Source organism: Enoplosus armatus, chromosome 18 (assembly GCF_043641665.1).
Source record: "Enoplosus armatus isolate fEnoArm2 chromosome 18, fEnoArm2.hap1, whole genome shotgun sequence".
Taxonomy (NCBI): domain Eukaryota; kingdom Metazoa; phylum Chordata; class Actinopteri; order Centrarchiformes; family Enoplosidae; genus Enoplosus; species Enoplosus armatus.
Window position 1 is genome coordinate 10,470,618 of NC_092197.1, and position 11,776 is coordinate 10,482,393.

At 40.3% G+C, this 11,776-nt stretch overlaps 1 protein-coding gene across 1 annotated transcript in view; it reads right to left on the reverse strand.

The window, feature by feature from the left end:
* Positions 1-324: 324 nt before the first annotated feature.
* pdlim5b (PDZ and LIM domain 5b) overlaps positions 325-11,776 on the reverse strand; it is a 37,109-nt gene continuing 25,657 nt past the window's right edge. Inside the window, exons 6-13 of the mRNA XM_070924652.1 lie at positions 9,627-9,781; positions 8,748-8,775; positions 5,969-6,132; positions 3,209-3,389; positions 2,836-3,016; positions 2,045-2,165; positions 1,831-1,946; positions 325-1,732 (exon numbers count right to left, since the gene is read on the reverse strand). Of these exons, the coding sequence (XP_070780753.1) occupies positions 1,643-1,732; positions 1,831-1,946; positions 2,045-2,165; positions 2,836-3,016; positions 3,209-3,389; positions 5,969-6,132; positions 8,748-8,775; positions 9,627-9,781 (1,036 nt within the window). The 3' untranslated portion in view covers positions 325-1,642. The remainder of the gene's footprint in view (positions 1,733-1,830; positions 1,947-2,044; positions 2,166-2,835; positions 3,017-3,208; positions 3,390-5,968; positions 6,133-8,747; positions 8,776-9,626; positions 9,782-11,776) is intronic.

The window sequence follows — 11,776 nt, forward strand, 5'->3', positions numbered from 1 at the left end:
AATGCGGGCAGCTCATCTGTTCTTTACTCCAACAACACTCAAGACACTCAGCATTGAACCTCTGTTTCCTGCTGTCTGTCATGTCTAATTAATGTGACTGTTTATAGCCAGAATTATTACCATAGTGTCTGTGTGCCCGGTGGGTGTGGTCCTGTACCTATGGAGATGCGGCTCATGCTGGTGCCTGTCTGCCTGCCTGCCTGTTGAATAATTAGTGTCACAACTACAGATTTATAATGCACATAACAAGCCAATCTGTATCAGCTCTTTGCTGCAATCGACATGCATCGACAAATGCATAAAAAGTACATGGCAAACAAGGTATTTTCAGGAGGAAGAGTTGTTTTTTAATGTTTCAGTCCAGTGTTGGCCAGAAAGATCAGGATAAGATAGTGTTAAAAATACATACTCAAGAGCTTTGATTGTGGTAAATCAATGTTGAGCCCTTTTATTTGAAATGAAAGTAAGGAGAGAGACATTTATGCACCGTGTCCAATGAGAAATCCAATGCATAACGACAAGAAATTCTGCAAGACAATGGAAAACTGTAATATATATTAACATCGGTTTGTGTTAATTGAACAAATTCCATAAAAGATCACAAAAACATTATCAGTGAGAACAAATATGCGGCATAAAGGCACGGAGGGTTCTGTCCCTCAATGTTCAAGAAAAACTACGGAAAAGACATTAGCACAGAATTGATCAACATGGAGTTCAGATTTTATGCATTTAATCCCAGGAAGTAGTTGAATGAAGTACAGTTTCACTGTAAGCATGCTCATGAACCATTTTGCCCCTGAACTACAGGCATTACAAAATATATATATACACACAACAGAAAATAACAACTCCATCTATTATGGAGTCCTCTCTTTAATGACCACACAGAACTTCATCCTTGTGTACAATTTTTATGCATTAACAATGAAACTGGACCTGTAAAGTGTCTAATTTACACACGGCTGACACATGACTTTTTTGTGCTTACATTTACTGGGAATGGTTAAATACCACATTACTTTAAAACGATAAAAAAATAATAATATGAAATTTCCCATTTTTATCCTGAAGGAGTCTTTTTGTTGCCAGGACGCATTTTGACTGAGCAATCGCTCATCGCTCGCTTACAAATAAATAATTTTCCCCCTTAACGTTAAATAATCAGAATTTCTAAGCCTTTCACTCACTTTACTAATAGCATATCTTTCCACATCAATATTTTTTCCTAATACTGCATGTGGCCCCCGCGGGGCTCAGTAGGTCGTTGTAGTAAACTATCATATTCTGCATGAAACAAAAAAAATGCCCCTCAAGAGCTCAACACACGTCCAGCACAAATAAAAAGCTCCGCACAAACACGTGTGTGTTAAAAATCCACTTGCACAGATATTAAACTGGCAGGGGGGCTAACAGTGTAAATGTACTCCTGCATATTCATCTAAAAAACTGACATGACGGAACAATATTAGAGCAAAAATAAAGCTTACAGTGGAACCTCTGACCCAATGTTATTCTAACAGAATACACAAACAGATACATCAGATCAGTTTTAACATCTGACTCAAATATAAACTGCTGTAATATTTACTGCTATAAACTGACACCGTTGCCCTATCCCATTCATATTCATGGGGGCAGGTCAGATGTTGACAGTGTGGGCATGTTTCTTGCACAAAGCCTTGTCTTTTTTGGAGAAGAACGGCAGACCTTCCAGACTAGTAGAGCAGACCTGCGGAGAGAGCCAGAGATATAAAGGGCAGCGTTGTTATTCTCACAATATACTCAATATTTGCTGTTGCTGTGAGTGAAATTGTCTCCTGGACCTACCGCACACACAAAGCAGGTGTCATGCCATTTGAATCCTAGAGCGTCCAGGAACCTGTCCCCGGCCTCGATGGGGAAGTCACAGCCGTGGCAGTTGGTCCCAAACAGGTTGTAGTAGTCTGAGTGCACGGTACATTGACAAAATGTACTTCTGTTTGCACACTTTTAAAAACAACAATACAACATTTCATTTACTGTTGTGGGACTCCTACTGTACCTTGTTCACAGTATGGCTGTCCATCCTCCATGTGAAACATGTTGCCTTTGATTGGTTGTTGGCAGGCGACACAGACGAAACAGGACACGTGCCAGGTCTGTTTCAGGGCATTCATGACTTCCTGCAGAGAAAACAGAATAAATAAATGAGAAACAGCTTGTTCACATTATTATGTAGTCCTCACATGATCCATCAAATAACTGAAGAAAGTTGTTTTTGTAAATGAAACAGACTCGAAGATTACATAGTTTTCTTGTAAGTATCCATTAGATGTATTTGGTTTTTGTGACACCCTTAGTAATAAACAAGTGCTAATTTCTCTCTTTATATGTTTTAAACTGCATTTCCCAAAGGCTCCTTCAGTGACAGCACTACTTTAATACTGCTGGACTGACAGGAGCTGCTGCATCCCAAACAGACAATCCAATTTGTTCTACTGTGACTAAAAGAGCAACTATAAACAACAGAATGATTGCATGAATACATTTAAGCTTTATGAAATTTAAAATAGGAATAGATATGATAGATAGTATATATAGTATTATCCAGTATATATAAGAAATTTTACTGTATATATGTAAGAATTGCATTTTATTTAATGGTTATATTCAAGCATTATCATCATTCAGTTTATAATCACATTCACTTCAATGGATTAAGCAGCCAGCCTCTGCTTTATTTCTTTATGTGATGAAGAATGGTGAACGATGTTTATAGTATTAGTAAAGACAGAGTTCTCAGTACAAGTAGACTTAGTTAGAGAACAATATCTCTTCAGTTTTGTATCTCACCCCCAGAATCTTCTGGTTGCAGCGGCCGCAGGTGGGAGCAAAGAACTGCTCATAGCAACATTCGCAGTACACCTGGCCCTTCTCCTCCACAAATCCATTTTCTGCCAGGGAGGAGTGGCAGTGAGCACAGGTGAATTCCTCGGGGTGCCATGACATGCCCATGGCCACAAGGAATGGGCCCCTGGTGAGAACGAGAAGGGACCGAGGAAAATTACTTAATCATAAAAAACAGAAACAAACATTCACCTATGATGGTTTTTACGTTTTAGACAGAAGATTCTGCACAGGAAGTTGTGTAGTACTTTACACTTTGTGAATTCTGTAATCACGGAAACATTCTTACTGTAAATGTAATTTCTCTGATGTTATTTACCTGATGACGTTGTTGCACTTGTTGCACATTGGGGTGCGGGTGCCGGCCGGGATGTGCTCCGCCCGCTGCACCAGAGAGTTGAGGTCCTGTGGATGTGGCTGTGGGGTGGGGCGGTCTGGACCTTTGGGAGCAGGGTTGGCAACTCTGCCAAATGAAGGAGCTGCTCCACCCTTTGGAAAACCTAAACCAGCAGGGAAAATAATGGGTCAGCATTGAAAAGGGAAAATAGCTGCTCCTGCACGAGTGCACAAGATAAAGTATTAGACAAAATGTAGTTTCCAAAACTTAAAATGAATAAACACCACTTTCTTAGCATTGCTTGACCAGAACATATGTACACAGTTTAGGTGTGTGTTGCCAGATAATGAATGGGAATGATTTGATGATCTCTAACCCCCACGCCTGAAGCATGAGACAGCTGGGTTGGACAGAGCCACCCCACCCAGCCCAGACAAGGGATCAATTTTTCCCACTAAGGGAAAACAACACATTCCCAGAGTCAGAGGAGACACCTGGAAAAATAATCCCCCTCCTCACATCTCAAAACACATGGAGAGGATGCACAGTTTTTCATTTTCTTTCTCAGTGCAAAGACACATCCATGACGGAGGTCAGTGTTGTGCACCCTCAGAGGGAGTGCTCGAGGGTAAACGCATCAAAAACAGAGACACACTATTGAAAGAGAGCACTGTTATCAGAGACTTGGGAGGTCAAAGGACAAGTGCTCCCTAAATTTCCTTGAAACAGAGAGCAAACAATCTGAATAAACAGAACGGGGAGCTAGGAGGGATGTGGGAAGACTGTCAGAGTGGGTTTAATAGGAAGAAGGATACTAGAGAGTAAGTGTGATGGAGAGGGGTGCGGGCTCCGAACAGGGACACAAAGAAGATTCAATCCGATTTTATTAGTTGATAAATTATTGGCTAAAATATTGTTTCTGTTATGGTTAATCTGAAGAGCTGCTCTTGATATAAACACTTTTTTCCAATTTTCAGTGATTATCAAATATAATTATGCCTAAAATATCCAAATTGCCTGACGCTTCCTGAGCAGGGTCACAGCTACCATTTTAGGTGAAGGTGTATTTTTTCTGGGAATTAGCAACCTGGGAAGAAACACACATGTAGGATATTTTCTATATTTCTAGAGTCAATATATTTAAATTTAACTACTTCTAATGCAAGAATTAAATAAGGATGTATTTAGAAGTTTACTAGTGTCAGTATGGAGGTGGCTTTGAGGCAGCACTTAGACCTTCCTGTTTAACAGAAAATATAATCGCACAGATCATCGAACAGTTTACCTCACTATGTTTAAAGTTCTGTCTGTTCCTGAGTTATATGAAAACTGTTTTAGTGTAGCCTGATGTCTGTTGCTCGTTCATTGTCAAATAATGACAGTGACGGTAGAAAGTCACAGTAAGTGTGTGTATCATGCAGTAAATAAAGTGTGTTCAGAGGAGAAGAGAGAGGAAAGACAAGCAATGCCAATGTACACGCTTCAACAGCTGGAGGCAGATGATGAACATATTCCTCTGATTTTAAAAACCTTTTAATGCTATCATGATTTAGCATCTACTTTCCATTCATTTATATTAGATGAAAAGTCTTTTTTACACATCTAATTGAATGCAGTATTCATGCCAAGAATTAAGCAGGAGTCAAAATATTTTTCACTGCCACTCTATGACCTTATCTGTGTGAGAGCTGGTAGAGTGAGGTGGATGTTGGCAAGCTGTCAGTCTAAACGAATCCTTTGGCAAGAGCAAAGATGATAAGTGAAACAGGCACTTGTACGTCTGACATTGCCGTCTCACTGTATGAGGAAGATAAGGGGGGGAAAAAGTCAGCATGAGAAGACATCCAAACTGAATCACAGCAGGACTGCAAATCTCTGTTTTGTCTGTTCTGTCTCTCTAATTCCGAGACAGAGGGATGAAAAGCAAAGCAAAAGGAGTCACTCTGACAGACTATATATGTGTTTGATTAAAGCCCCCATGTATAAACTTTCAATGTGATTATAGCATCTTAGCGCAGCCTAAATATTCCAATTTCTTCCTTTAGAAGGTGCTGGCAGTTAAAGTGCCAAAATTATTAATTCATGTAAATACATTTTAAAGGTCACATAGCACATTCCACATACCCAGCCCAATTCCACATGGCCACTATGAGATACATGCTTGTTTACTTGAGCTCAAGTACGTGTTAATCTGATAAATAACACAGCCAACAGAGAAGCAACTGTGGCCTCTCCTGCTTTCTCCCAGTGGCACCTTTTAGCAGCCGTTTCTTAAAAGGCCTCTGGGGAAATACGTTAGAGCACATAGTGCATCTGTTCATGTATGAGTGCATACTTGTGTCTCAGTAATGCTAATAATGACCCCTGACTGATGCCTTTCAGCAAATATTTACCCAGACCAGCTCGAGGTCTCCTGGCAGAGATTGCTGTATTTAAACAGCAGCCTTCACACAAAATCAAATACATAATTCTCAATTTCACAATCTATTTAACTGAGGAGATCTTGGGAAAAGCCAATAATCTGAGCTCATTAACGGAAAACCTCTGGTTTTTATAGAGCTCGTAATCTTCAATGGCTTAGTGTCAGGTATTAAACTTGCAATAAATGTTATGGCTGAGCAGCAGTGATTTTAAAAGAATGGGGCTGCCCTCTGCAGGCTAAAAGAAGCAACTACACAAAATAAATTGGATGTTCCTGGCAGAAGCGAGATCATTTAAGTGGCAGTAAATAACAGAACCTACCTGATGGACCTCCGGGCTGGAAGGGAGGCTTGTTCTGGGCTGCTGGGCTCTTGAACGCGGAAGCAGGGACGATGTTGCCATTCCTGGGTGCTGCTGCAGATTTGGAATATGTTTTTGCTGCAGGCGAGGTGTGCACAGTGGGTGTGGTTTTGTCATCTTCCTCACTAGGAAACAGATACACATATTTCGTATAAAACATAACTCACTACAACACACACACACACACTTGTACATACATATCCTGACTTTGTGGAAACACCCACCACGGTCACAGATTTTCCTTTGTATCTGGTATGATATTTTTGTGCAGTGTTCCTATGATTTTTAAACGAATTCAGGTACAAACTGTGGCAAATCCCTGAATAAGGAAGAAATCTAAGAGTGGGATTGTGCCACCAGTTGAACTGAACCTCCAGTAGAGACTAATACTTACTGTGATCTGGTCAACTGCAGGTACTAACGTTTACAATCAGTTGGTCAGAATCTCAGTGACACATGCAAACAATCAAGACAATTATGGGGGGCCTTTCAAATAAGGATATGCACCGCTGCCCGCTGTCTATATGGTCTTTCAATTACTGACATAAAGAAACAATTACGGGTGCTGATGCCGGAGTATCAACTGTACATGAAGCTCACCCTCCAATAATTTCCAGTGATAGCCAGTGTATAATAGTGTATAATTTTAGTAGTGATCATTGCTTTTATTCTCCTGAAACAGCGGGGCAGTAGAGGTTTCTTTTCCTGTGGCAGCTCAAAATGTTAAGAGCCACAATACATTTTAGTAGAAAATGAGAAGCACTAGTCTTTCTAGTCCACACCCCTTGTAAACTTTTTACAGCTTTCATTTCAAGCTGAGCACCTCCTGCGGGCAGCAAAGAGTTCAAACTCAAAGGCTGAAAACTCGTTGCATTCATTTCTCAACTAGTGAAGGTTTAATACTTTGACAGTATAATCTGTTTCTCTAATTACACAATATCTGATTGAATCTTAATTATTGTCTGGATCTGCCCTATAGAAGCATCCTTAATGTCACTGGAACAAAGCTGCCATGCGTGAGGGACAAATATGCGATAGGTGTAATGGCGCTCAGAAGATCCCAATCAACCCAACAAAGACATGATGGCTCAGCAACCATCATGTAGCCGCTATAAAGGATTTGCACCAACAGGTTAACAATTTGTAACCCTGAGGCTGTTTGGTTTGTCAGCTCCAGCACACAGCATGTTGCTAACAACGTAGCCTATTGAGCTGTCAACCACAGATTTATGGTTTCATGTTTTATCGTGGTTTTGATCCTGTCTTATGTGTTTTCATTCTCTTCTCCAGCCAGGTAAGAAGTAATGAAAGATTAAGAAATAAGCAACAGCAGAAAAGAAAGAAAACAGTTTATTGAGGTAAAATCATCATCAAAAGCTGACAAATGAAACTACTTTGGTTAGTATAGAAAATAGAGAAAAAAGATACAGCCATGCTCAGAAAAGCATAAGATTACAGAAAGTGTGCAAAGGAGTGGAGGCTCAGACATGAACACTATGCTACAAAAAAGTACACTGCAATATACTGTAATGACACATTTATATTTACTTGCATGCATGCATTTAATTTACATTTTGAATTATAATTACATATAGCAAAATAATATGTACCTTAAAACATTTTTTACAACAGAGTTATTTGCTTGTGTGTTTGCAAAAACAATGTATTCTATCTTGTTTATATTTTGGAAATGGGACGTTTAACAAGTTATTATATAGCGTGCCAAATGAAGGCTGAAGGCATAGTTAGTTATGTCGGTATGCAAACGGAGGCAATGCAAGTTTAATAACGGTCAAAATAAAATAAATAAAACAAGTTAAACAAATGGAAATAAGACAAAACAAAACCTTGGCGACTACACATTTAGCACTCGTGCTGAAACATCATGATGCCAATCTCTCAGCTTGTTGTACATGTGTCCTATAACTTCTGGGTCCAACTTGTTCGCTCTGATTTGCCCCATAAGACAGGATTAAAAGAGAAGAGGAGAAAAAGGAAAGTTGGAAGGTTAAGATTGTAGATGAAAAGTTAAAGATAACACAAGAGCACATGGATACATCAGGGGAAATAGCAATAGCACCAAAAAATAGCACAGTTGGAGATGAATAAAAGACGAAAGACTTTCTCCTGGCAGATGTGTATTGAATTAGAAGACAAGACAGATGTGTAATGTCTGCCTTCTCTTTAGGAAAAGTACACTGAACAGAATCTCACTAACAGGAGGAGAGCAGGAATCTCCTTCTGGCAGGGCTGCTATTACCCACAATACCACTTAATTACCCACCGTTTGCAGTGAGTGATTGGTTGGGGGTGTGGTATGGAGGGCAGACTGTGTTTACTGCAGATTAAATCGACTTAAGGCCGAGTACTGCAGTAGCAATCACAGCATATACAGAGTATATGGCTGTCTCCACTCAACCATCTTCCTCTTAGAGCTCTCACTGTGGTTTCTCCACATTAAGCCTTAAATTAAGCGTGATACTGTGGTACCTTAAGACCAGGAAATCAAGGCTTAACTCTGAATCAGAGACTCCTAGACATGCTTACATCAGTATTTTGAGGGCCAATTCTGAATCTGAAACCTCTATGATCAAGAAATTAATGTAACAGTAAGAACACCATTGCTAAAACACTTCCTGCAAAAGTACTCACAGACGAGGGGAAGACAGAGACAGAGAGTGAATGAACACTCACAAACACACACCAGATTTGATTGTATCAAAAACCACCAACCACTTACTTCTTTCCACTGTTCTCTGGAACTTGCTCTGAAATGGAGAAGAAAACAAGATGAAAATGAAGTAAAATGTATAATAAATTGTCACAGTTGGTTCATCTTGTCATAGCCAAGACTACATGAAAGACTGAGTGCCATCCCTACAAACTAGACCCTGATGGGACTTCCTGGACCTAATCCCCGATTGTTCACAGCTGCAGAAACACCATCACAGACTGGATATACATCAAATGTTCAAAGCTCATCACATATTCCACACCGGTCTGTTAACATCATTTGACAAATAAGAGACGGGGAGAAAGACAAATCTCTCATCTTACTTCATTCTAATAAGTGAGTTACTGTAAATGTCATTTACAGATCCACACAAACACACACACACACACATACACGCAACCCCTACAAATGGAGGGAGGCCCACAACCGCAGCCTGCTCATGTAACCATCAATGTCACTTAAAGTCAAAACAGTAACAGAAAAATATATTAAATCATATGGTGATGAAAGCTTTCTTAAACTACTATGACTAAAGAAACTACAACATCACTGTAATCTACAGAGGCAATGACGTTTTGATGAAAGAAATAGGATCGTAAAACAGGGACAGAATTAAAGTCATATAAAAGCAAATGATTATCCTAAAATTGGTAACCTTTGGATAAATCTGTCAGATACTAAACCAGCCTAAAGTGGTTTAATAGATCTAAAATGAACTGACAGCAATACCAAGCTAAACCTTATAATGCTCAGATAATCCCTAAAATTATATTCAGCCAGTTTCAACACTGAAAACATATGTACAGTAATAAGTCTCTGCTGAGTGTTAAGTCTTCATCAACATCCCGTGTAAGGCCATGTAAGCACACTGCGGTTGGTACACACCATTTTCAGTGCCGGTGAGCTGGGCCAGGATACGGAAGGAGCGGGACTGGGAGGTGCCGGTTCGCGGGTGCCAGTCCTCCGTGTCCTCAATCAGACGCTTCTTGCTGGCGTCGCTCAGTGGGGACGCATGGTTCTCGGGCTCCTCAACCGGTTTCCTGTACAGCCGGATCAACCAAGAAATGATGACGTTACATATTAAATCTTAACTGTTCAGTATAACCTCTACCACAGGACAACAATGTTCCAGTTTATGCACACACGCAAACTAACATTCATAGTAGCAACCAATATACATATATACTGTACTATGCAATGGGTGCTCCACATTCAATCAAGGGTGCAGCTTTTAGATACATGTGTCACAGTATGACCTATCTGCTGTTAGATTTCACAATTACCTCCTAGGTCTAGCTGGAGGTGGAGTTCTGCAGGCGAGCAATGCGAAGGTAGTGAGGGAAAATGCACAAAGGCAATCACAAATTCAAAAGTCACATTAAGTGCTGAGTATACTGTATGACATTGCACTGTTTACATGGGAAAGTCAAAAAACTGTTCTGACTTACTTAAGACCTCTCTGAGGCTCGCTATTAGAAAGGAAAACCACAGAGTAGAAGTCAGCCAGATAATTAAACTACATGCGATTTCCTTAAAAATCATCTTAATGTCTAAAGAGTATGAATTATGACAGTAAAACAGTGAAGAACAATTAGATTTACTAAACTAAAATGGTGAAATTAAACACACCGACTGCATATTATCAACAGTGAGTGTTTGAGATGAAGTGACTGTGACCATATCTCACCACAAGGTGGGAGTGATGTGCTTTGAAGTTAAAAGATCAGCTTTTCTTCCAAAAATAATTTGACGGTACTCTAGAATGCAATAACATTTAGGTCAAGTGTTTACATGCCCAGTTAAGTTCAAGTGCTCTTCCAAACTGTGAGTCAATTTAATGTCAAAAGTCCAAGTGTGTGCAATCTTTATTGTGAGTGTATGTGTGTGTGTTTGTGTGTGTGTGTGTGTGTGTGTGTGTTTGTTTCTGTGTCTGTGAGTGTCAGGTGAGTCGAGGTGAAGGATGATCAAAGACAGCACAAGTCAGGCTATTCTAAGCCACAGCAGAAAATACCTGGCATTGATTTGTCTAGCTTTGAGTAAACATACTGACAACAGTAGCAGATGGAGCTAGACAGATGCAGAGCTGGGTGACTTCAGCAGCCCTGTGTGCTGTTGACAGGCCGGGCTACACCGAGTGTAAATACGGTATTAGCTGACAAAGAGTGTGATGCCACTGAGAAGATGAATGACCACTATAAACTGACCACCACTGGGTGTCCTGTGATGTCTCAGAGATGGGGAGGGGGGGGGGGGGGGGGGTCAGCTTGTTTAGACCCTGAAATGAGCATGTTCTGTAAGTGGATGAGCACGAATGTGAGGTTTGTGAGGGTTAGCTCAAAGAGGTGCAAGCATGCCTTTGGTAATCATAAACCAGAGAGATGTGAAGGCTGTAATCACATTCCATGTGGTTAGAAAGCTACTGCAGCAGATACATTATCATTCACGGCACTAACTTGGTGTCTGTCTCTTCTTCCTCCTGTGGGCAAAGAAGGAGTACATGGAAAAGGATTGAAGCCAAGAAGGAGCATGAATAGACCAGCTGTGAGAAATAGACTATAGTCCCAAACACGTGTCCTTTTAGTGAAAGGCCCTTCTGAGAGAATGTGCATAAAGAAAGAAAAAAAAAAACACAGAACATGCCGGTGAGAACACAAACAAATACACTCCACCTCTACAAGCTGAAAGTCCACGGTGTCATGCAACAGAAAGATTGAAGAGATGACAGTAATGTTGTGCCTGATAATGACACTTCTGATAATGACTGTTCTGTTAACTCAGTAACTTTGTAAATCACACACAGATATAGGTAGGTTTCACAAATGTATTAAGTGTGAAGCCGCTTGCTCACTTAAAGCCAATAAAAACAGATCTCTGTGACCCATTTCTTTTTTCAGGTGACAGAGAGTAAAGAATGAATGGCAAATCACTTAAACCTGGCTCAGTCTACTGTAACCCAACCAGTGAGCCAAACCTGCAGATGAAGCCCGGTCCAGCCAAACTTAGCTCTGTCCCTGGTCCCTAGAAGCACAGAGCGG